General features: G+C 55.6%; 2 protein-coding genes across 5 annotated transcripts in view; one reads left to right on the forward strand and one right to left on the reverse strand.

Moving 5' to 3' along the window:
* The first annotated feature begins 1403 nt into the window (after positions 1–1403).
* Positions 1404–9895, forward strand: BLCAP (BLCAP apoptosis inducing factor). Of its 2 annotated transcripts, none has more exons than XM_055813907.1 (2): positions 1404–1648; positions 8228–9895. In XM_055813907.1, the coding sequence occupies exon 2, from the start codon at positions 8316–8318 to the stop codon at positions 8577–8579; it is 264 nt and encodes an 87-aa protein (XP_055669882.1). In that variant the 5' UTR covers positions 1404–1648; positions 8228–8315; the 3' UTR covers positions 8580–9895. The 2 variants fall into 2 exon arrangements, with proteins under 2 accessions (XP_055669882.1, XP_055669883.1); XM_055813908.1 differs by lacking the exon at positions 1404–1648 and adding an exon at positions 1973–2968.
* Positions 9896–14915: 5020 nt separating this feature from the next.
* SRC (SRC proto-oncogene, non-receptor tyrosine kinase) overlaps positions 14916–25500 on the reverse strand; it is a 31053-nt gene continuing 20468 nt past the window's right edge. For all 3 annotated transcript variants that reach the window (XM_055814421.1, XM_055814423.1, XM_055814422.1), the window contains 9 exons: positions 23249–23347; positions 22400–22503; positions 20543–20692; positions 20116–20271; positions 19773–19952; positions 19613–19689; positions 19097–19250; positions 18757–18888; positions 14916–18278 (listed from right to left, as the gene is read on the reverse strand). In XM_055814421.1, coding sequence (XP_055670396.1) covers positions 18070–18278; positions 18757–18888; positions 19097–19250; positions 19613–19689; positions 19773–19952; positions 20116–20271; positions 20543–20692; positions 22400–22503; positions 23249–23347 — 1261 coding nt within the window. In that variant the 3' untranslated portion in view covers positions 14916–18069. The remainder of the gene's footprint in view (positions 18279–18756; positions 18889–19096; positions 19251–19612; positions 19690–19772; positions 19953–20115; positions 20272–20542; positions 20693–22399; positions 22504–23248; positions 23348–25500) is intronic.

The raw sequence follows: 25500 nt of genomic DNA on the forward strand, positions 1-25500 counted from the left end.
TCCATGGATGCTGCTGGCACCGCGAGCCAAACCAATCAAAAATAGCGCAAAACCCACAGCACTGCTGCAAACTCAGCTGTCACTCCTGCAGGAAAAAAGGTCTCTGTGCTGAGGACGATGAGGGCAGCCTGTGCCGGGGCCAGCCGGGAGTGACCACCGGGAAAGGGTGCCAGAGCTGGCATCAGCCAAAGGCTTTGGGGGCCATTCCCATGCAATACCATAAATCAGGAATTTAAACAGCCCATAAAGAGGCCAGCCCAGGGTAATAGCAGAGCAGGGGGGAAACTGTCCCTGGCCAGATTCACACCTGACAGGCCATGGAGGGAGCGGGTCTTATCACACCCATCAAACGCATGGGCCAGCCAAGTGGAAAACCCTGCGGGAAATGTGGGTGGCCCTGCAATCACAGCTAGGTGGCTTTTAAACAGCTGGGAAAAAGTGTTTGGGGTGTTTGTCCTGGAATGTTTCTCTCCCTTTGCTCCATGGCCCTTTTGGGAACGCAGCCGGAGCTGGGCATGGCTGAGCTGTGCTCGGTAACATGCTGCTGGGTGTCCTCAGCAAGAGGGGCTAGAGCTGGAGCGCTCGTGGCAGCCCAGGCTTTGCTGCCAGCCCCCTGGCACTCGGCTGGAGGGCTGCCAGCAACCTGGGGTTCAGGGAAGCATCGAAGGGGAGAAGCCGCAGAGCAGTGTCTGCTCTACCAATCTCTGAGACATTGCGCCAGGAAGGGTGCAGGTGCCCACGCACCTGCAGCATCAAAAACTGGGGCCAACTGGGGCTGGATGGGGCCAAGTCAACAACAAAAGCACATTGCCATGCATGACAAGGAAGCAGCATGTAAGCAAGCCTAAAAATAGTATGCAGTGCAGTGCAAGAAAGCATGGACTTGGCATGCCACACAGTGCCAGCTCTGCGAGCACACGAACAGCATGCAATGGTGTGCAAGGACACATGCCAACTGCATGCAAAGCAAAGCCTGCAAACAGCATACAACCACATGTAAGCAAGCATACAAAACACAGCCTGCCCTCCACGGAATCATGAAAGTTGCTTGCGAAAACGCAGTGCCCTTCGCTGTACAAGCGAGCAGGCAAACAGCATGCAAAGAGCATGCGAAAATCTGAGTGAACGGCGCGCCATAAGCACGGTGCGAGCATGCACAGCACAAACCCCGCCATGTGCATGCAAACCCCGCGCAAGGCAGGCCGGCGAGGAGCGTGCCACGGGGTGCAAAGAAGCGTACAAACGGTACTTTACGTAAAAAAAATAATTATATATATATATACCTATACCTATATATATATATGTAAATACGTCTGCATTTTGAAGAAGCAAGGGACCGCTCACGCTCCACCACGCGAGGCCGCGTGCGCCGCGCTGCCCCCCTCCCCCCGCGCATGCGCAGTGCCCGTCGCGCCGGGCTGCCCTCGGCGCTGCCTGCCGGAGCGGCGCCCCCACCCCCGGCCGCCGCCGGAGCTGCTGCGCGGCGGGGCCGGGCCGGGCCCCGGGACAGGCGGGCGGGGCCCCGGTGGGACGGCGGCGCCCTGCCGGGGCGGGCGGGGGGCGTCCCCCGGGCGGCGCGGCCTCTCCCTTCCCTCCTCAGGGTGCGGCGCGGGCCCGGCACGGCGGCGTGAGGCGGCGGCACCGCGCCGTGAGTACGGGGGGCAGCGGGCGGGGCGGGGGGGTGCCCGGGGCGGGGGGTGCCGCCGGGGCCCAGCCTGCCCCCGGGCCGGCGGCGGGGGGAGAGGAGCCCGCTGGAAGCGGCCCGGCTGCCAGCGCAGGCCTGCCGCGGGCGGCCGTGGCCGCTGGGGCCCGGCGGGGCCCGGCGCGGGGGCGGCGGGGCAGCCGCTGCTGCGGAGATGCGGTTTCAGGCTCCCGAGGGCAGCCGAGGGGCTTGGCGACCCGACGTGGCATTTCAGGACGGCACTGCATGCCCCCCCCCCCCGCCCCGTACCTCTGGCCTCAGCAGGACCATCCCGTAGCTCGCTGTGGCACCTTCCCACAGCGGAGGCAGGCCCGTGTCCCCCCAGGGCAAGGCGACCCTGCGACATCCTTTTGTCTGGCAGAGCGCACGGCCCTCCGCAGCGCTGCTCTGCCCGGCCGGGCGCCCTCCCTGCAACCCCGCGGATGCTTCGGGCTGGTGACGACAAAGCAAATTTGCAAGCTGTTCTGTTGTATAAACGCTGCTGATTCCATCCCAAACACAGAAGTTCAAGAGAAGATTTAAAAACGAAGCTGTTGAACGCAGCCCGCAGCTCTCTGAACTCTACTATGCTTCATTACCCCGTACTGAAACATTACAGTGATCTTGTAAATGCTGTCGTAGCAGAGTAACTTTTGCCTTTCCAAGCTATGCATCATAACTACCTAGAACATGTTGCCAGTACTGCGTTTTTGCCTCTCTTTACTGGAGACACAGAAAACTGGCCTTTATCAGGCTGTATTCAGACTTCTGAAGCCTGTTGAAGGCACAAAAAGTAGAAAAGAGATCCAGATTAAAACTAAAAATAACTTGTGTTTTTCTGGGGCCTTGGAATGGACCTGGAATTCATGATATTCAGCAGCTAAACAAAGGCAGAGGGCAGGAGTGAGGATCACGGAGAATTAACAGGTTAGCGCAAATGAAAGTGGCAGTACTACAGATGACAGCTGTCAATGTTGACATCTCTTATAACCACAGAGCTGGCTGACTTACGGTTCTGCTGTGATTTACTGTGCAGAGAAACAGGGATCACACTGCTGCCTTCCCACTCGCAGGCTTTGCTCACCCTGGTGCTGAGTGTGCTTCGGTCCAAAGGGAGTGGACTCTGCACTACCTGTGGAGACTGGCTAATCAATCTTCCAAACAGTAATGAAGCTCGGAGAGCAGCAGTGGAGTGGCTCAACAGAGAGCTTCTGCTCTTCATGAAATGGGTTGCCGTGGCATGTCTCTAGCTTGAGAAATCTGAACACTTCATAACCCCGAGGCTTGGTTAGTCAAGGATTTGCTGCTATTTTGGAAACTTTGCAATTGTGTTGCACCATTTCTTAGTCTACATCAAGTGTTCAAGGCATGAACTTATCAAAGGCTGGGATAAGGCCTTTGCCAAAAATTGAAGACTCACTTTTTCCAGCTGAGTCATAGCAGCATATAAGGCTTTAAAAACTTGAAAAAATAGCAGCAAGGCCAGAAAAAATCCTGAAGAAGTTAAATACCTGATACTGCAAATGGGTCATAAAAGTTTGAACAGTTACGGTTCTTGGCATTTTGGGGAGAGAGGGTTGGCATCTAGAAAACTGGTTTCCTGTTGCTTTTTTTTAACTGAACTCCTCAAACTCATTACTTGTTGTCTCTTTCACCCTTTCCCCTGCCCCCCAGCAATGCTTTGGATATTGTGTATTGTTTAGCAGCTGTTTTGGGTGCTACCTGGTATTTGAGAGTTGGTTTTGAACACAAGCTGGCAGCATGAAGGACTGCCTACACACATCAGTTCAAGTTACGTTGCTGCAACAGGGTTTTTGATTTAAACAATTTTAAGCAAACTGTGCTACAGGTGAGCCTTGTAGGTAAGAAGCTCAGTGCAAGTCCCTCTTAAGTTTATATAACTGGAGTGATTTTTTATTTAGACAATGCAGCTTTTCATTCCCAGGCAGAAACTCTGGCTTCTGGGAAAGGGGAAGATTGGTGCCACCACCACCCTGCCCTCAATAAAAATGTTGCTTGGTCTTTTATTGCAGACCTTTCAGCTGCCAGCCTGGGTGACTATTTCTGTAGCATCAGCTGGGGAAGTTCCTTGCAGACGGTGCTGTTTTAATAGCTGCTTTAGTAAGGTCTGAACAAGCTTACCTTTTAAGTGCTTAGTGAAAGCCGGCTGATTATTCTCCCCTGTCAGGGTAAATGGACTGTTAAGGAATTAAGACATTCTTGAGAAAGGTACAGACTTGGTGTTGGCATACTGATGTATAAAATCTATGGTACAGGAGCACCTCTTGGCCTCTTAATTGCTGAATTAGCTTGTAGAATGCTAAGGAACAGCTTGCTAGCTCCTCAGATGGATTTATTCTAAAATGTGACTGATCCATTGCAAAGTACTATAGACTTGTGCTGTGCTACTCGCTTTTGACTTGTTGTAACTCAAGTTTTGTTTCTGGCTGGGAAAGGCGTGCAGCTACCCTCGCACTGGAATTTGAAAATCCTCCCCACAAACATGTGCCAGTAGGAGCTGGTTTGGAATGGTCTTGGGAGGGAAGATGACAGAAAGAAGGGATGCGAGCATGATTGTAAGCTGGTTAATAAGCATGTGGAAAAGTATTTTGTGTTTGCTTATTGGTGAGGTGTGCAGGGAACCTCCCCAGGCTGTTCCTCTCCCTGCAGGAGGCTCTGGCAGCACATGGAGATCAGTGGAGCCACCGAGGGCTGACTGTGGGCAGAGCAGCAGGAGCATCACCTGCTCTCTGCTGCTGAGGAATCTGAAACAAGTTCAAGTGGCTCTCAGAGCCGTGGAGGAGCGAGAGGAGGCACTGGCGGTGCGATGAAAAGGAGCCATCTGCTAAACAAGAGTGGGTGCCAGGTCAGATGACTTGAGCAGGAGCACGAGAGCAGTCTTGAGGAGAGCAGGACACCAGGCTGGCTAAGGAGGGATGAGTCAGGCAGGGGAGAACAAGAGCAACTGGTTGAGGAAAAGCAGGATGTGGTTGTGAAACAGAGAGGTGGTAGAATTACTGTTGGGTGACAGGTTATTATTTGCTCTGGGAGATGGTAATCTTTAGCTTGGATCATCAGGAGGGGACAAAGACAACAAGGTAGGAATTTTTCATTTGCAAGTTTCATCTTGTTTGAGAATCTAGGCAAAACTGAATATTGGAATGCCTTTGAGATGGGACTGCCCATCCTGGGCACCAAGGAGAGTTACAGTTCCCAACTCACTAAAGAGCTGGTGGTAGCAGGAGATGTTGTTTCTCTTTGGTCAGTAGCATGGAAAGAGAACTTTGTCTCATTGCCAGCTGTATAAAGGAATCTCTGGTGAAGAGCTAGGACAGTATGTAACTAGTAGCACTAGTGGAAAGTCCCTTCAGGAAGACAGAGCTGCAGAAGTCTCTAGTAAGTAGAGGTACCTTTGTAGGATCAGCTGTGGGATACAGCAAAGGGTCTTGAGCCTTTAACTGGTGGATCGCAAAGGGGTGCAAGAAGATTGAAGCAAACTGACTAGAGATACAAGACTAACTGTTCTAATGACTGCATTTGTTAGAAGTCCAAGAGGTTTGCAGATTGAAGGGCACTGACAGTGAAACTTCGTTAGTAAAAATAACTGCTGTTAAGTCATTCTTTATTCTGCGGAGTAGTTGCATTGATTGCTACAAGCCACTGGCTCTTGCAGGAAATAACAGTGATTTACAAGTGGGTAACTTGTTCTAAGATGAATTTATTTTTGTAGGAAGTGTTTAGGCAACACTTACATGCTTCGAATCAACTTGCTCTTTAGAGCATTATCGCTTAAGTCTTTGCTGTGGTGAGGAGGCCAGACAATGGAGTGGAATGCAGCTGTGTCACATAGTATGATTATACTGGAACTGTAGTCAGTTGTAAAGTTCAGGGGCTAAAGGTTCAATAGCAACACGTGGCCATATGAAAGCTGAGAGATTTATGACATTAGTCCTGGAAGATTTTAGAGCTTTGTTCCAGCCTTGTGCTCTTCTAACAGACACTGTCTTAGGTTGGCTTTTATCCATTTTTTTATTATAGAGACAGAAAGCCCAAAGCAGTTGCCTGTAGGCACCTTAAACTAAAGCTTCAAGAATGGGCCACACATGTCCAGTTACAGAAGTCCAGCTGATGTGACTTCAGGGCTGGATCTCGTGAAAGTATGATGTGATATTTATGCAGTGATTTGTACTGCTCAATGTTTGGAGCACTTCAGAAAGAAAGACTGTAAGAAACTTCAAGGAAGGAACATTTCAGGAGGATTAAGGCGGTTGCAGAGCATTGATTTGGTACAGCTTTGTTGTATTCAGTGCAGTCTGAACTAAAAAGTTGGGTGGTGGGGTTTAATTACCTTTCTGATCAAGTATTTGTTGTTAAATCTTTTCCCTCCATTCTTCCCCTTGGAAAAAAGTTACCTAATGCTTCTGCAGTACTTTTACTCCAGAAACATCTACGTGGTTCACAAAGGCTAGCAGACATCATGTTTTGTTATGAAATAAATAATCCTTATTGCCAGTTTATAGATGGGGGAATAGGCTTGGGACTAGACTTGCCCTTAAAGGTACAACTGACCCGCATAAAACAGGACTAATGTTGGGAGTTTTATTCCTTTGACTTTAATTTATCCATACTGCAATGTAAAATAACTTCTTCCTTACTCTTCGGTTGCCTAACTGCAGCTTAGTTTTACTAACTGAACCCCAGCTGCCCTCTCTCTGCTGGAGAACACTTTCTTGCAGGAGTGACAGCACAATATACTTTCCCCAAAATACTCTTTTCTGTTTGCCCTGGTGGAGATTTTGGCCTGCATTCTCTCTTGCTAACATTAAATTAGATCCTGCTGCTAAGAACATGCAAAGTGGATGGCAGCGTGCTTCCCGTTCCTGACAACGGAGCAGGGTGGTACCTGCGAGCTTGCAGAGCTGTAAGACAAGTCTGACCTTAGTGTTTTTTTGGAAGAGAACTGCGCGTGGTTTTCTCTTGGCTTTTCTGTGCAATCCCTCATTCTCTCTCCATTCTCCAGGAAATCCCTTCTCCTGCCAACAGGAGCCAGTGGAATGTGCTGTTTGTTTACCTTCTCACTCCTTCATCCTACTAACCTTCCCACCCCCCATTTGTAATCCCTAGCAGGCTGGGCCCAGGCCTTCTTCCTTCTGACAGCACTGCTCAGTTGAGTATTTTCAGATAAAAGGATTGCTGCGAGAAGCTGTACTGACCAGGGTCTGCTTAGTGGGGGTGAGGCTGTGGCACTCTGCAAGGCTGGAGCTGTCCTCCTGCCTGTCTTTCTGTGCCCTGGCTGGCAGCTGCTTCGTTCAGTGTTGCTGCATATCATCATGATGTCCTGCAGGATGGCAGGGAACCGGGCGCTTCCCAAACTCTTCCCTTTTCCAGCACTCCCCTGCATGGTTTTGCCTTTTTGGGGCAGCGAGCTAGGAGTACTCTCCTCTGATGGTTTCCCTGTTGCATGAACTGAAGGAAAACTTGCAGTTATTCCCTCCCAGCAATACTGGTGTCTTCTAGCCTGACCTGCTACCCCAGTCCCAGACTGCTAAACTCTACTCAGCTGTCCCCATTCAACAGTTCTGGCTCTGTAAAAACACCTGTAAGGCATTTATTACTTTTAAAGCCATCTGAAGTTCTTGAAGATGTTTGTACTGCTTAGAACTTAAAAAACCCTACATGCTTAGTGTAGTTGATGTGGTTGCTAAAAGTAGAAGCATGTTTTCTGGACATGTAGTGTGCTGCCATTGCTGCTTAGAGCCCTTAAAGCTCACTATTTTCCACAGGGTTTTATAATAATCCAAATGAGGAAATCCTGTGTTTACAGCACTTAGGAAAATTGCCGTTTTGAGACTGTCCCCTCTCTGATCTATTCACATACTTTGTCTTCTCCGACTTTAGCTGATTGGCAAGGATTATAAATCCCTTAAGCAGGGACTGTCCTCCCCTTTGTTTTGCAGCCTGGACACTGTCAGGGCTTTCCTGGGTAGCTACATGTACAGCTTGAATGTCATGCTGTCCTGGTAGAAGACTTTATAATGGATCTGTGTCCAGGGAGGAAGCAGTCTGCGTGCTTAACGCTTCCTAGACATTTTTTACATTAATGCTTCCTTAACCCTTCCTTGTAGTGCCTAGCAGTTTACCCCTCAGTTGCATTCCTCTATATCATCACTGAAGTTTATGGACGGTTTGGATAGATGGGTGTGTGGGGAGGGCTGTGGCAGCTTGTTTTCCTTTCCATTTCCCCCTCTCCATTTCTGTTCCTGAACTATGCTGAGGAAAAGGGTCTCATAGGTCCTAGCCTGGGTAAAAGGCTGAGGTGGGGAGTGCACAAGTGATACGCTTCTACACTAGCAGTAGATAATTGTATCTTCAGCTGAGAAGCAGAGAAAGCAGGAAACTTTCCACCAGCAGTGAGACACGCCAGGATTTAGTACTGGGAGTTCAAGCATCAGCATATGATTCTTGGGAGCAAATGAAGCTGTATAAGAAGGATGTTGATTTTTTTGCTGTTTCTCTGATGGTCTCACTTTTTACCCCTCCCTACAGAACAGCCTGCCTGCCAGAGGAGTTGCTGGACACTGTTTTGGAGCACATCTGGTTGCTGCTGCCGCAAGGCCCCAGCCAGCCAGCCACAATGTACTGCCTGCAGTGGTTGTTACCTGTCCTGCTCATACCCAAGCCCCTCAACCCAGCATTGTGGTTCAGTCACTCGATGTTCATGGGCTTCTACCTGCTCAGTTTCCTCTTGGAACGGAAACCTTGCACGATTTGTGCCTTGGTCTTCCTGGCAGCTCTATTCCTCATCTGCTACAGCTGCTGGGGGAACTGCTTCTTGTATCACTGCACAGGATCCCAGCTGCCAGAATCGGCTCATGATCCCAGCATAGTGGGCACCTAGAAAAAGATAATCTTCCAGTCGGCTGAGGGCTCTTGTTTTGCTTTTAAAAAAGGGGTAGGGCTAGGGAGGAGGGAGGGGGTGTTAGGCATGTGACTGGAGTAAAAACAGCCTGTTTCCTGTAACTATGTGTGGATTGGAGTGGCAAATTCCTCCCACTCTGCCTGTGAAACTCGACTTGTTTACTGTGTGAACTCTGGCAGCGCCACCTGCTTTTTTAGAAGCAGAATTTTTTTTTTTTCCTTCCTGTATCACCAGGATCAGACACCAGCCCTCCTAACTGAGAACTGGTGGAGGCCCGAGCTGCTGGCCTCTGCCCAGCTGTTGCACGGTGGTGGAGTTGTGTGTCACTCACTTGTCTGCATTAGGCCATGGTGGTCTAACTCAGGGCTCTCAGCCCACTGATCCTGCTCGAGTAGCTACAAGATTCTCTCCGTCTTTCTCTTTGCGGGGAGCCAGCCTTCCTGCCTTGCTGATCAAGGGCAAGCTCAACAGCTCACAGATGCACTTGGCCAAAAGCTGCTGGAGCCAGAGGCAGTTGAGTCATCTCCTCCTGCTCAGCCTGCCAAAGAGATGCGCGCACTGCCGAAGTGCTTTCTGAACTACTTATGCTCCGAGATCATAGCCTGAAAGCCTCAGTTATGCTGCTGCTTTTATAAAGCCTCACAGGTTGTGGAGACTGTCTCTTCCCCTCCTCCTAGATTTCCAGGGTTTACCGAGGACTGTTGGGTATGCTGTGAGATGTGGGGTGTTGAAAGCCACTGTGAACCTCACCCTATAAAACTGATGCTAGCCCAAAAGGCCAGGCGTGGGCAGGAGAGGATCCGGAGGTGGAGGCATGGCTTGAAGCATTAAATGCTTCAGCCATTTTCAGTGATAGCATTTTCAGGCCAGGGGTGACAGAAGGTGCTGGTGCTACTGACTGGAAGGGAAGAGGCTGGAGGAGTGCCCGGTGCCTCCACCTGCCCTGGCAGTAGGATGTCAAGAAACCTGGGGGGTGGTGGGTTAGTCGCACAGCCACAGCTGTGCAGAGCTCCACCCTGCGTGCATCACTCTACAGCCGTGGCTCCTGGGGCGTCCAGCCTGGGACAGAGGTTTGAGAAGCCTTAGAGGTTAACACAAAATACTGTCTCTGAACTTTAAAGGTTTCCCTCCCCTTTGCCATCTCTTTGTCTTTACTTCAGTCTCATAGGGGAGAGCAGCAGAAGTGGCTGTTGCTGTCCTGAGGAAGTTCAAGCTATGAGGTTGTGAAACTTCCAGAGTATTGTTTGTTCATTGCACAGCTGTTCAAAATGTTTAATAAAGCTTTATAAACTTTGGTCTATGGCCTCCTGCCCAGCATGATGCATTGACTGCTCATTGCAGATGCCTTAGCCCAGCGATCATGTGTCTCTGTATTGTTCTGTTCCCAGCACAGTAACCCCGGAAAGTCTCCAGCAAGAGACAGAGCCTGTTTGCCCCATAGCTCCCAGTACTGACTCTTCTTAACGGTTCAACCTGACCGTGGGCAGACTGAGAACCATACTGGTGATTCCTAACCAGGCTCATCTTGCAACCAGAAGTGACCTGCATTACGTGTATCTCTGCAGTTTCGTGACAGATTCCCCCTTTCCTTACTGCTTATGAAACTAAACCACAGAGCTGTGCCCTGAAAGCTGCTAATCCCCAGTGCTGGCAGGGTGTTATCTGATGGGCACCTACGCAGTGTAAGCCCGTCCCACGACACCGTGTCTTCCTGACCTGTCCTGCTGTGGGCAGAGACCAGGCTGCCAGAGCCATCCAGGGGAGATGTCCCCAGCTCCGGCCATGACCCCACGTAGTACTGGGGGGGAAGAAGGGGGCACATGCTGCAGCCGGACACAGGACTATCGGACACTGCAGCACCCAGGAAGCATCTGGGAGGGTTAAAGGGCTGGGAGCTGTGCTGCCAGAGCTGAAACGGGCTTCCTCTACCCTTGCGCCACTGAAGCCCGAGTCCAAGTTAGAGGGGGTTCAGGGTGTATTAGTGTTTACATGTTTAAGAAAAGTGTTTGCCACGTCACTAAGAATAGATGTGACAGCTCTGTCACCTGTCATGCCTGGGGAAATCCCAGTAGCTGTCATATCAGCTACAGCACAGATAGAAAGGAGAGGGAAGGGCATCCCATTTGCAAGCTATAGCGAGACTTGTCTGCACGCTGAGCAACTTTTAAATTTAATTGAAGCTAACACAGTCACTTCTTTCAATTGCTAACTAGCCAAGTTGCACTTTATAGCAATTTAAATAAATCCTAGCCACCAAGCCAGACAGTCCTTTGGATAAGAGCAAGCCCTGGCTTTGTTCATGGGGTTCACGACAAACGCAGCTGCAGGCTTTCCCTTCTGCGAGAAAAAAGCACTTCAAAAGAGGAAGGGTGCCAGTGTAGCAACAGGAGAGGTCTCGGCAGGCTGATGGGTAAGAAACCTCCTTTTTGCAGCCCTCCCACCCCAAATGCAGATAAAGAGCACTCTTTGATATGCACACAGCCCGCACCAGTGCACAGTCTTACCCTCTTCAGGGCACTGAGATACCGTCTTCATTTTAAAGATGGAAAATTGAAGCAACTTCATCATGGTCAGACAGAAAGCCTCAGGCAGAGTGAGGAACCCAACCAGGTCTCACATCCCACGCTAATGCCCTGCTTGTCCTTCTCTATAAAGAGGCCACGAAAAACCAGCCTGCAACTGCAGAACAGGTCGAACCCGATGGCTTTTGAAAAGCATCACCCCAGCTTCCCTGCCTGCGCACCGCAAATTGGACTGAGCCCGTACAGACGCAGCACCTGTGCTCTCGGGTAGGCGTTTGCTGGCATCATGGCAGAAAGCTCTGAGGAGATGTTTTGCCTGGTCTCATGGAGCTTCTCTGCCAGAAAGGCAGTGCGGTGGCTCTGTCCCCTGGTATCTGGGAGGCACCAAGGGGTCTCTGCATGGGGACCGCACTGGTGGGCAGTCACTCCCTGGCAGTTAAGCTACGCAAGTGACTTAAAGCAGTGGGGTTTAAAACATAACCGCTGTGTTGTGCCAGGTCCTGCTGAGCCTGGACACTGCCCGCAAGGGCTTTGGCACAGAGCAAGTCTCACCACCTTGCTGTGTTATAAAGTGTCCATCTGCCTGGTGCTCCCTAGATATGAGGAGCAGGAGCCTTGAGCTGTCCCCCTTTTTTTTTTTTTCCCCATTTGAAGAAGAGATAATTTTCTTTTCTGGGTCGTGTAAGAGATCAGTGACACAGCAGGGTCAGGAAAGGGGAGGAAAAAAAGAAAAATCCCCAAAACTCAGGAAACTCAGGTTCAGATCCCTAAGAAGAGACGCAGCTTAGCTCAGGCAGTCCTTGGGCTTCTCACTGCAGCCTCGGGGTCTGGGGGCTTCTCGCTCCCTCACCACTTGTCAGGGAGGGGCAGCAAGTGGGACACCACAAGGCTTCCCACAAAAACGGTTTGGCCGTGACTGCCAGGCTGGTGTGGCTTTCTGAACCCTAGATCTGCCAGACATCTGTGTCGGTGCATCTCTTTCAGGGGCTGATGTTTGCAGTCGAGCTCCCCAGCACCACTCGGGGTGCAGGTTGGGAACCATGCTGCTCTCCCAGCATCTGCCTCTCCATCCCCGGATCCTGCTGGGTGATCAGTGCCTCCTGCCTGGATACTATCCCTGCATACCTTGAGTCAAGCCAGCAACGTGGCCTTATTAACTTAGCAGCAGATGGAGGAGCGGTTGATCCCATTGAAGCGCCCTTTGGGCTGGAAGCACCCGCTGGCCGGCTCAGCGGCCGCTCAGCCCAGAGGTGCAGCCCTGCTGCCCGCAGCGCCGGGCTCCCAGCCTCGTCCCCTCGTGCTGTTACCCTGGGGCTGGTCCAGCCAACCCCCCCGAGCCAGGGAAGTCGCAAACATCTCTCAGGGCCACAGACAGCTCTGCCCTGCCAGTGCTCTTTGGTCTTGCCCGTCTCTTGCTCCTTGCACCGGAGTGGTTTCCTAGCCCTCGCCACCGTGGGAGCCGCCCGACGCTCAGGTAAAGACTTTAGTCCTCACCAGAACCTGGGGATTGACCCTTGGCAAGACGGTTCTGCTACTCCTTTGAGCAAAGGCAAATCCTCTGGTAGAAGGACAAGGGAGGACAGATGGCTCAGGTGCCGCCCAGACCTGATGACAAGTTAAGACGGGATGAGACCTGAGCGACAGAGACCTCAGGGGACAGAGGCAGGCTTTGTCCTCCGGGTCTTCACGTGCCAGCAGCCTCCCCTTCGCCCCTTGCTAGCAGCGAGCAGCAGGCACAGCAGGGGCTATAGCGGCATGGCCAGCAAGACCCCAAAGCCTGGCACTGGGGCACAGCCCTGCTGTGAGCCAGCCCTTTAACCACCCCCCCCCTGCTCCTGCCCCAAGAGACCTGCTGGGTCTGGGCTATGGGAGAGACCCCAGACCCACAGCACAGCCCAGGATTTGCTCTGGGGGATCCTCAGCACACGGAGCAGTTCAGGGCTGCCCCCTGCGTGCGCACAAGCATTAATCCTCAGGGAGCCTGGATCAAGAGCAGAGGCTTGATGCACTTTGGGGGTGCTACCACTGAGCTTTGGGGAAAGTGAAGGGCTTGTTCAGGCCAAACAACAACTCATCCTTGCCATTTTAGAAACCCCTTGCCAGCCCAAGCTGCCGAGCACAGGACCCCCAGCTCCTTGCCAGACCTGCTGTGGGGGTAGCCCCAGCCCCCACCCCCTAACATCCAAATCCTCTCCCAGGCTTACAGGGTGCAACACAAGCGCGAAGCAAACAGCAAGATTAAGTCCATTAAAGGGAGCACGCGGTGTAATCCCCAGACACATCTGTCCGGATCAGGCTGGTGTCGCCCGGCGGGGGCTCCCACTGGTCCAAGCGCATCCTGGCGGCAATCCCCATTTCAGACCTCCTGCCCCAGCAAGCCTCTGCTCCTCCAGGCTAACATCACCCCCTTCACAGGGCTGGCCTCTGTTGAGAGGGGTATCACCAAGGCGGGGAGACTCCATGGCAAAACAGCCACTAAGCACGGCCAGGGTGGGCTGCAGGTACTGCTGACTGCCCCGACTGTCTTTTTAAGATGCCTCAGCTGCCACCAGGGCTGAGGACTGGACACAGAGCAACGGGAACAGAGAGAGGAGAACGCGAGCAATGCCATAGCCAGGGCTCAGAAGCACTGAATCCCCTCATCCCCAGGGCTCAGGCTGGTCTGCAGCACCCTGGCCACCCCACAGCACCCCTGCCTCCTCCTCAGCACACCCTCCCCATGGCTGCCCCACTCCCAGCAGCGATGCTGAAGGTGCAAAACCAAGGGCTGGAGGAGCCCAAACCCCGGCTCCACTCCCAGGGAGGACCTTGCCAGTCCACACTGCACCCAGACCAAGGGACTTGCCAGCCTGAGATAATCCCTCACTTAATTGCTTTAAAAAGAAACAAAACATGAAGCATTAAACATTTAAGGTGATAAGACCAAATCACTTACCAGCCCAAGGAGCCAGAGGCAGGGTGCTTTCAGAGGGCCTGCCCCCTGCAAGGCTGTGCTATATATATCAATTACTTAATTACCAAGTGGGGGATTCCAATCAGCACCCACTAATTATCCTAAAAAAGCAGATACGATTCTTGTCCTTGCTGATGAAGCAGGTCCTGCTGAAGGGAGGGCTGCCCCCCATCCCACCCCCTCAGCCTTGGGCTGGCAGCCCGCTCTCCTGCCTGCGGCTCTTGGGGCAGCTCTGCTGGCCCCAGCTTTGGCCAGATCAATGTGCACACCAGGGTCACTGTGTCACTCGGTCCCGTGGGGCCGTGCTCCCTGTCTGTGGGCAGGGACCCAGGTGTCCCAGCATGCAGAGGCTGGGAAGCACAGATGCGTGCAGCAGAGGAGTCCCTGGGGTCCCTCGTGGCTAACGGCACGTGCCAGCAGCGTGTGCCACAGCCCTCTGCTCAGCACCAGCAGCTGCGGCTGGGATCCCAGCTCAGCTTGGGGCTTGTTGGCCTGATGCTGTGCCCACCATGGCAGTGCTCCCCCATGGGAGCAGTCCGGGCACCGGGTGCTTGCCCATCACCATCACCCGGCTGTCCCTGGCCTCAGAGCAGGGATGCAGTGGATGAGGTTCATCCTGCTGGAGCAAGCACTGCGACTGTGTGGGACCATGAGCCCACGTGGGGAGACAGGAATGGCTCTGGCAGCACAGAAGTGGCGCCAGATCCCAGAACACTGTCCAGAAACAGCATCTGAAGCACCAGGAGCCACACGTGGGCATTGCACGTGCTCCAGGAACCACCAGCTCCTGTAACAGGGGTGCTAAGTCCTCTCACACACGAGCCACACTTTCTGTTTTTGTGAGGTCTGTTTGTATTTAATTATCAAATTGCAAAGTATTTACATCAACATTAGAGTTTCAAAGCCTCTCCACCCCCCACCACCCACAAAGCTGGACCTTTTCAGTATTTTTTCCAAAATTTTATTATTATCCAAAAAAAAAAAAAAGCTAAATATTTTACTTAGACACCAAAGAAGGCAGGTGAGGGTAGAGGGGAGCTGGGGAGAGAGACACAGATCCACATGTTCTCTGCATAGTTGGTTGGAGATCTTACAAAACAGTTTAAAAAAAATACTAACAGCAGAGGAGAATAACTTGTAGGGCATTACTGACCCTGGGAAACCAAAGAGCATCCTTAGGTGGGGGCTCCCTTCTGGAGTTTATTGGCTTAAAAAATAAATTGGCAGACAACAATGGTGATGGAGGAGAGGCTCTCGATCCCCAGGGCCTCCAGGCGGTGCCAGCTGCAGCGGCAAGTCTGGAGATGCTGGGTCCCACTGAAACCGCTGCACCGAAACACGGATGGACACACGGACATGCAGCCACACCAACCCTGCCCTGCGCGGCAGGGCTCCGCCGGGATTGCTCTACTGTCCTCTGCCCCGAAACGTCCCCAGCCCATCTCCTTCATCAGAGCTTGCCAAAAGCCATGGGGAATTAAGCCACCCTGGGGTGTTCCTGCTCTGCTGCTTGCTGGAAAGAGCCAGAAAATGGATCTGCTGGGTTAAGCCCATTCCCGTCCTGCTGCACTCATGCAAGACCCTGTATGTGCTGCAGACAACCAAACCTCAACATGTGCACTTGCCTTCTCTCTCCCCAGCTTTCAGATCAAACCTGGCTTCTGCACGTTACAGTTCTAAGGGGTTTCTCCCGGGGATGGGGATTTTGTGTAATTTAGGCAGAGCTATGGCACAGGCCACCCCCTGGACCGGCGGCTGTGGGATGGGGCTCCTCGAGCAGTGCCGATGGGGACGCGGCAGCCACCTGTCCCAGGCATGCAAACATGGGAAGACCCAGAACGTCAAGGTTTGGAGAATCCCTGCCCAAACACAGAAATGCAGGCACAGCAAATCTGCTAGGAAAGGCGGCAGGAAAGGCTCCAAGTCCCAAAATGTTTTAAAAAAAACCCCAACCATTAAACTAGTTGCTGTTCTCCAAGCCAGCAGGATCTCTCCATACTGCTCAAGAAGCCATTCTGGCTGATTTTCAAGGTTTTACTCGTTAAAAACAAGCCACCAACCAACCAAGCCAGCACTTGGTTCCTAAGTAAGCAGCTGGGGACTGATGGGAGCGAGCGGGAGGCAGCAGTGTGCCCAGCTTCTGCTCCAGCAGAGGTTTGGGGGAGGGAGTTTTGGCTGCTCCCCTGCCCATGCTTGCCTCCCACCTGGCTTTCATGGGACACCAGCACTGTGGTGGGAGCTGGTGAGGGGTGATTGGGGTCTACTGCCTGCAAGGAGGCTGTTCTGGAGGGAAACCCCATCCCACAAGTGATGGGGAGGCAAAAAATCCCACCACCTGAGGACTGACGGATGGGTGAAGCCACTGGCTCCCCTCTCCAGGTCCTTCCTACCAGTGCATGCCAGCACCCCTGCCCTGCAGCATCCCCTCAAGCCCCCATCCCACCCCTGGTCCAGGAGAGCATCCAAAGAGCCCCCAGGTCTTTTGGAGTGAGGGTGCCTGGGACCCGAGAGGTGAGGGAGCAAAGCCCCATGAGCCACCAGGGCAAAGGGTTTCCAGCTGGGTACAGCCACAGGAGGGGGAAAAAAACCAACACATGCAACAAAGTCAACGTTTTGGTGGGTGTGGGAACCACCCAAGGGCTATGTACAAGCAGGTGCTGGGTGGGAGAGCACAGGCGCTGGGTGCCCCCCCGCTGGCCCTGGGGTTCAGCCCCACAGGAGGTGTGTGGGGGCAAAACTGGGCACGGCTAGTCACCCACCACCGAAACACAGCTGAGACCTTCGAGAGCAAGCAGGGGGGAGATGAGGATGCAGATGTCTTCCGTGTGGCACAGCACTTCCCAGGACTCTCTTCCAGGGTGGTGGCCCATGGCTGGGGATTCTTCCAGTGCGTGGGGACTGCAGCCCAGCAGCTGAGATGCAAGAGGTGGAGGGAAGGCAGCTAAAAATGTACCAGGTGGACAGAAGCATCTGTGAAAGATGACTGTTTCCCCCAAAATGCTCCCACACCCTGAACAGCCACATATGCCATGCACCCATGCCCCATGGTGGCACCTTATTTGGTAGAAGGGCCAGCTTCGGGGACTCTGCCAGTGGCAGAGCTGGCAGCAGAGCCAGGGAGGGTGGCTGGGTGGGCTGTGGTGCACTTCCCAGGGGGCTGGCTGGAAGACCAGGAATGCTTGGTGGAAGCGCAGCCGGGGTGGCCGGGCTGGCTCAGGCAGGGTGAGGGCTCTGCCAGCATCCCTCCAGGTGATGCTCCCAGCAGAGATGAGGTGGGTCCCTTGGGGGAAGAGATGTAGCTGGAAGATTCAAACGTGCACCCGGGTGCTCCCATGGCATGGTGTCAGTCACCGGAGTCACGAGCAGCCACATGTCATCTCTCCGTGCCTGCTACCCAGCGAGGCTGAAGCATGCCTGAGGAGGGGGGACCACCAGGCAGGTTCCACTGCCACCAGCACTGCCCTGGCACATCACCCCATCCCCACCAGGCAGGGATTGTGCCTTCCCCATGGTGAAACATCTCTGCCAGTGCCCTCGGGAGAACTGGAGCCAAGGGGGATGGGGGGGGGGGGCAAAGGGGCAGGGAAACTTGTGCTGATTTAGAAAGGGTGTGCAGGAGACTGGGGCTGGGTGTCCGAAGTGGGGTGATGCTGTCCCCCAATTCCTCTGGGATCACCCCAGAGCTGCTGTGGGGGGAAAAGGTCTCCTGAAAGTCAAGTCTCTCGGCAGGAGATGCCCCGCTCACCCTCCCAAGCTGGCTCCGCTGGCGCCCACAGGCTCCTCTCGCCAGCGGGATGGTGCCGCTTTGTCAAACGTGGGCCAGAAGTCTTAATGAGTGATGGGAGGACCCAGCACCTCCCCTGGCCGCATCTGGAGATGATGCCCCATCCTGCTCTGGGGCTGCTCCACAAAAAAATGGCCCCTTGGCGGGGAGGCCAGCCTTCAGTGCCCTGCGGCGAGGAGGGCAGCGTCCCTGGTGCCAGGAGCTCCGGGTCTATAGGTTCTCGCCAGGCTGGTACTGGGGCTCTGTCGAGGTGAAGTAGTCCTCCAGGAAAGCCTGCAGGTACTCGAAGGTGGGTCGCTCCTCTGGGTCCTTCCTCCAGCACTGGCACATGAGGTCGTGCAGGGACTCGGGGCACTCGGGCGGGCAGGGCATGCGGTACCCTCGCTCCACCTGGTCCAGCACCTCCCGGTTCACCATCCCTGCGTGCGGCCAGGGGAGACATTGCATCGATTTAGAACCAGGCCAGACCCTGCACCACGCCTTTCCCAGAGGAGACAGTGGGCATCGTGCTGAGATGAGCCTTATGAGCAACCCCTTTGACCCAGGGAGAGAGGGAACCCCCAGCCCAAGAGCACTCGTGCCTGCCAGCTTGTCACCTTGCTCAGACTAGAGCAGAGCAGAGTTGGGCTAGAGTGGGACAGGCTGGCTGTGACCCCGCATCCCGGATGGGCTCTGCTCAGCCTCCCCAGCAGGGCAGGATCCGACCCAGGCAGGGGCAGCTCACCCCCACACCTGCTCTCCCTGTCCAACCTGCAGGAGAAACTTTGCATCAGTTTGCTCCTCTGCAAAGCTGGCTCTGGGGCTGCGGAGTGCCAGGGGCAAGTGCTGGGCACAGGCAGCTGGGGTGGGGGCACCACAATGGGGACGGGGCTTCTGCCAGCGGGTGCCAGCCCTCACCTGGGTACGGCACTCTGCCCTTGGTGGTCAGCTCGGTCAAGAGGATGCCAAAGGACCAGACGTCCGACTTGATGGTAAACCTGCCGTACAGAGCAGCTTCGGGAGCCGTCCACTTGATGGGGAACTTCGCGCCTGGATGGAGAGGCAGGGTGAGGGGCTGCTCCCAGCCCCACGGTGCCTGGGGGTGCCCGGGGCTGTGAGTGCCTCTGGGACCCCGGTGCAACCAGCGAGAGCTTGAGATGCAACGCACACCCCTGGGGACCAGGGACCAGTGGCTGTTGCTCTGGTGCCACCCGCCTGGGCACGGTGCCGGCAGCCCCGGCGAGCCCCAGGCACGCACCTTGCCGAGCGGTGTACTCGTTGTCCTCGATGAGGCGCGCCAAGCCGAAGTCAGCCACTTTGCACACCAGGTTCTCCCCCACGAGGATGTTGGCCGCCCGGAGGTCCCGGTGGACGTAGTTCATCCTCTCCACGTAGGCCATGCCAGATGCGATCTGTGGGGACAGGCACATGGGGTATGGGGGCTGGTGGGGTGACACGAGGGTCCCTGGGGAGCGCCTGGCAGCGCCGAGGGGAACAGCTCTGCAGCGGGACCCACCAGGGGTGTGGGAACAGGTTGCAGGAAAACCCACACAGGCGCAGGTTTGCCGGCCAGGGAGCGCCGGCAGCAGCGGAAACGGGCAAAATGATGGTCCCCGACTGTAACCGGAGCACCCAGGGGGGATGGTGGCACCCACTGGACTGCAGCTGCAGGGCACCCACCAGGCGACAGGTGCTAGCCAGGATAGTGTGAGGTGCTCAGGCAGCCAGCACCCTGAGCAGGGGATGCCGGAGGCCCAGGAATGCACAAACCCACCTGAGCTGCCATATCCACGAGCTGGGGAAGCCGCAGGTACTTGCCCATCTCGCCCTTCAAGAAGTCCAGGAGGCTCCCTGCGAGGAAGACCATGGTCATCGCAGTCCAGAGGAGCAGAGCCCCTTGGCTGCCCGTCCCCCAGCATCGCTCCCACGCTCACCCTTGCTCATGTACTCGGTGACAATGTAAATGGGCTCCTCTGAAACCACGGCGTAGAGCTGAACCAGCTTCTCATGCCGGAGCTTCTTCATGACCTGGGCTTCCTGCAGGAAGGCCTCCGGGGACATGGTGCCAGGCTTCAGGGTCTTGATGGCCACCCGGGTGGTGCCGTTCCAGGTCCCTACAGCATAGGACACGCTACTCAGGACACATTTATGGGGTTGGGGGGCCATGTCCTGTGCCTGCTCCCCCACCCCCCTGCAGGCTCCGGGCACCTGCAGATGGCTGGGCAGAGGATGCAGGTGGTGACACAGGGGGGACAGCAGGGTGGGAATGGTCCTTACCCATCCACACTTCTCCGAAGCAGCCCTGTCCCAGCTTGACCTCCAGCCGCAGCGATTCCCGGGGGATTTCCCAGGCATCCTTGGCAAGGCCTTGGGTCTGGGGCTTGGACGTGGGGCACACATTGGTGAGGCGGTGGCACAAGCCGTCAGCGTGTTCTAGCACAGGAGGGGACAACACCAGGGTGACACTTGGGCACTTAGGCACACGATGCCTTTACCCCACATCTTCCCTGCAAAACACCTCGGGAACCTGTACCCACACCCTCCCCCTCCTCCCTAAAACAAGTTTTTCATCAGGTCCCCCCCAACTGCTTTCGGGTCCCCCAGCCCCACACTGGCTTCCCAGCAGTACCCGTCCTGTGGCGAGGGCGGGCACAGCACCCAGGGTGCCACCCAGACCCCAAGGGGACCCCAAGCGGCTACCCACTGGAGTAATAGGCCACCAGCTGCTGCAGGCTGTTGAACTGGGTGCGGGAGGTGATGTAGAAGCCACCACTGTCCAGCTTGCGGATCTTGTAGTGCTTCACATTGAGCCCCTTGGCGTTGTCAAAGTCGGAGACGGAGAGGCAGTAGGCACCTGCGGGCAGGACCGAGCGGTTGAGGGGGGAGATGCACCACGGATGGGTGCTCCCCATGGGGTCCTGCTGATGGGTGGGCACAAGGAAGCAGGGCTAAGCATGCAGGCTGCTGCTTTCACCCGAAAGCAGAGGGTGGGGAGCAGCTCCTAGCTGCACGAGCTGGCAACTCGTGCCCGGGAGGGATGCACGTACCCCCAGCTACAGCCACGCCACGTAATCACAACTTCCAGCAGCCCCCGCTTGCACGGCAGCTCTGCCAAGCCTTGCCACCAGCCGGGCTGGCACTGCAGAAGGAGGTGGCTGTTGGGTCAGTCATCTGGGTATGGGTGATCCCCGCGGCTCCTCCAGCCCCAGCAGCCGAGAGCCTGCTCAGCGTCTCCATGGGATGTGCTAACAAGGAGCACCACCCTCTCCAGCCCTGCCAGGTCCTTCCCTCCAGCAACATGCAGCACCCAGCACCGCTGTCGCTCCCTCCGCAGCCAACGCTGCTCTTGGCTGGCACGCACAGGGGCTGTCACGGCTCGGGAGCCAGCACAGCAGAGGGGGGACTGTGGCGCCCAGGCTGGCACTGAAGAAGGGAACCCACTGGGTTTGGGGGGGCCCAGCAGGTGGGAGGGCAAGGAGCCCCCAGAACACAGGGATGAACATGGCTCTGATGGCAAAGAGGGGACACCAACAGGAGGGGGGAGCACTGGATGGGAGGCAGGCTGGGGGGAGCTGCTGACCCATAGCCCCAGCATCTTAGCATCTCAGAGGGGAGCCAAGGCGCTGGGGGGCCCTGTTCCTTCCTCCACAAATCCCACTGTGGGCATGGCTTCAGGAGCTTGTCTCTGCTCTGTCCCTACGAGAGCAACACACTGCTGCTGGGGCCACATATAACAGAAAGGAAGATTTATGCCACGGCTTGAATGAGCTGTTTCCACCAGAATAAAACAAATAGTGGCAAGTTCAAGGCATCAAACCAGAAAGAAACATCAAGGAGCTTTTCCCAAAGGTGCATTTGGAGCCAAACTAAACCACATTTCCAGGTAAGAAACAGCATCCTCAGGCAGCCAAACCATGAAGATAACAACTCACACTTTCGGGAGGCACAAAACAAGTATAAAGACTTGTTAGACTCGAAAGAAAGACCTAAAGATTCATCACTACCTCTGCCTGGCTGCCCAGGAAGCACATGTTCAAGATTCTGACACTATGCAAGGACCAGGAAAAAAACTAAAAAACATCTACTTGGGGGTGTAAAAATACAAAAAAAACGGGAAACAAGAGCATCCTGCCTGGTGGTCTTGCCAGAACTGGTGAACCACCCGCCTCCCACCCTGCCATAAACTGAACCAGCTCTTGGAAGGGCATCGCAGCAGTGGGAGAGAAGCAGCCGCATCCCTCCAGCCCTGCAGGCTCGGTGCTATCACAGTGCTTCCGACACAGAAATGTCACCGGTGATTTAACGGGTGCGTCAGCACCTGCTCCCTGGGGACTGGCACCGGCAGGGAGATGCCAGGAGGCTGCCCGTGCGGAGGGGCATCGCTCAGTCACCCTGAACACTGGCGCCTGCCTACAACTCTTCCCCTTCTCCCTCCCAGTGCGCCTAAGCCAGGGGAACTGGGGCCGCACAGACTGGCCCAGGGGACCTGGGTCCCCCCGTGGATGCCCACCCACCCCCCGGACAGGGGCTCCCCCAGGCCGCCCCCCCCAGCCCCATTCACCTTTCGTGGTCTCGCTCTCCCGGACCAGGAAGGTCCCTCGGGGGTTTTCGGGGTTGAGCAGCAGCCGCTCGGATTCCCGGCGAGTGATCTTCCCAAAGTACCACCTGCAGGAGCAAGGCAGCGGCTCAGCGCCCGGCACTCGCCCACCCCCTCCGCTGCCTGTCCAAGCAGCGGGCTCAGCCCTGCCCTCTCCCCCCAGGTTTTGGAGCCCACGGGCTGCATCCTGGGGCTCGGGCACCTCGGGGTGCACCCTGCCCCCATACAGCCAGGGATGGGCATCGCCCAGGGAGCAACCCTGCACCACAGACCACGAGATGCCTTTACCCCAAAAGCCTCCTCAGATGAGGGGCTCTGGGGACCCCTCAAGCTCTTGCTGGGGGGGGTTGCCATGCTGCTGGCTGGGGATGGGCTACAGGGATGCAGCTGGCACCTCCTGCTCTGGGACTTATGGCCGGCTTCGCCCCTGTCTGCTCTCCCCTGTGACGGTCACCTCCGTGCTCAGCCTGATCCGCACAGGTGGAGCCGGCAGCACCCTCACGCACGGGTGCGTGTCCATGCGGAAATGTAAAAACCAGACTCAGGTAATGCAAAAACCAGCACCAGGTCCGCCGTGGCCCCTGCTGCGCCACCGCTCATCCCTCCACCGCACAAGCACACCGCACCTCCGCACTTCACGTGCCTTAATGAAAGGCTGGGAAACGTTTAAGGGGTTTGCAAATCCGAAGGGGAAAAATAACAAAAAATAAAAACCCGGAGGCCTTTGCCCAGGAGTGGGGCAGGGGGAAGGAGGAGCGCTCAGGGTGTGTTTGCTATCCCTTGTCTTTAAACTGTCTAAAAGATGGCAATTACTCTTCAGCCTGGATGGAGTCTGAGGGCGCGACATAGTTACTGGGGATGTAGCCCGTCTGTCCTGTAGTGAGGGAATGAGCCAGCCACCAGTCACCTTCCCTGCAAGAGAACCAAAACACACTCAGTGTGAAGCCAGGAGCCCCACGGCTGGCCCCTCTCCTGCCTGCAGGCACCGGGGCCGGTGGGGGGCAAGCTAGCACAGAGCCTCGCCAGGAAGGGGTGCAGCCCCCACAGCCCCCAGCCCTGCAGCCGGACCCCGGCCAGGAGGGCTCCTGCTGCCAGCCCCTGCCCATCCACATACGGGATGCTTGACTTAAATCGGGCAGGGCAGCCAGCGAGCCAAAATACCTTCGGAGCCACCTGAATGCCAGCGGGGTCTGGCTGCAGGTTGAGGGGCATTGGGGATCCAAGGCAGCAGGGCAGCAGGGAGCAACAGCCGCAGGCGAGGGAGGGGGAATGAGGAAAAGCAACAGAATGATGGCAGTGCTTAAAAAAAAGTGCCAGGAAACCCCAAGAGTTTGTTAAACACAGGCTGCAGAAAAGCAACAGGATGGGGCTGAGGTTTAAGTGGTGGGGGTGAGACCTGCCCCACTGCAATGCCCAGCCTGGAGGCAGCGGGCTCCATCCAGCTTGCGTGCTCTGTCTGCAGCCCCGGGCTGGGCACCCTGCAGCCCTGACCGTGAGCTTCCCCACTGCCCCAGCACGGGCTGTGCCTGCGGGAGCCCCAGTGCCACCCCAAAAACCCAGGGCTGACCTGCCATCCCTCCTGCCCCCGGCGTGGTGGCCCCAAGCACGTCCCCGGGAGCTGGCAGGGAGCAGGCGCCTTCCCACTGCACGGGCTGGGGCAGGAAAGGACAATAAATAGAGAACAACAGGACGGCAGGAGGTGGCTTCCCCTCCCCTGCAGACAGCAGGGCTTCCTCCCACCACCTGCATCTTCTCGCCCATCAAATGATGACGGAGTCACCTAAATTATCCTGACCACGAGGGAGACGAGGCTATGGGAAAACTAGATTCGTGGGAACAGCACCACAAGGATGCAAGAACTTGGCAGGACAACTCCAGAAACACTTTACAGAAAAACCTTAATAACCTCAATCACCACTAAAAGACTCATCAGACCACATCCAGACCCATCCCCGACCCCTGCAGACGTGTAAACCTCCATCCTCGCTCCAGACACACCAGCAGCTTGGGACTTTTGCTTGTCCCAGCTAAACCACCGATGCTTTGAAGCAGACAGGAGAAGCCAGACATGGCCCCTGGCTCCCCACAATGGTGTCAGCGGGGCCGGGGAAAGCAGGGACCCTCCGGGCATCTCCTCCCACCCAGTGAGCTGGGCTCTGCCACCAGCCCGGAGCTTGTCCCCAGCCTCACAGCAGCCCCAGCTGGTATTTTAGCTTCTCCTGGCCCCAGCGCATCTCGTGGCAGGTAGCTTGGGCTCCCCAGCTGGAGCTGCTGCTCCAGCCACCTTTACTAAGGTGGCTCCAAAGAGGACAGGAGGCTGGTCGGGCTCCTTTCCCACAGGACTGGAGAAAACATCTGCTTGAGAAATGCCCAGCTTTTGACTTGTGGCTTTATTCCAACTTGGGCTGCAAGGCTGCAAGCTGGGAATTCAGCAAAAACAAACTATTCCAAAAATGTCTTGGTGGGGAAAAAATAATAATAATCATCATCATCAAAACAAAGCATTTCAACAATTCCCTATACAATCTTACCCAAAATACCCCACCACATCCCCGCTGGCAGCCAGCTGGATGGGAGGAGATCTCCTCCCGCTGGAAAGAGCACCATGAGAGCCTTTCTGCACTGGGGTGGATGGATTTGGCCTGTCCTGGAGGCTGAGGGTCACCGCAGAGAGCCTGGGCTTTGCTGGGACACAGGAGCAGGGAGATGAGCAACGTGGAGGCTGCTCCTCTCGCCCTGCACAATCCCAGCCCCATCAGAGCAGCCAAAACCCACAGGCACCCCACAAAGCTGCTGGTAGCCAGTTGTCCCCGTGGCCATGGGCTCTGCTGTGCCCATGACCTGCCAGCCCTTCCCGGGCTGACCCCAAGCACTCTCCCCACAGCTCCAGGGCACCCACCATGCCCTGGCGGGAGCCCAGAGGAAGGGAACATCGCATGCCTGCCTTTTGCTGTCCCTGAAGTGCAGCAGCCCAAGCTGCTCCCAGACCGTCCGAGCATCTCTGGGCACTCAGCAAGATTTACTGCCCCGAGCACTGCACAAACCGCACAGCTTTCTCCACTGGC

Source organism: Falco peregrinus, chromosome 9 (genome assembly GCF_023634155.1).
Source record: "Falco peregrinus isolate bFalPer1 chromosome 9, bFalPer1.pri, whole genome shotgun sequence".
Classification (NCBI taxonomy): Eukaryota; Metazoa; Chordata; class Aves; order Falconiformes; family Falconidae; genus Falco; species Falco peregrinus.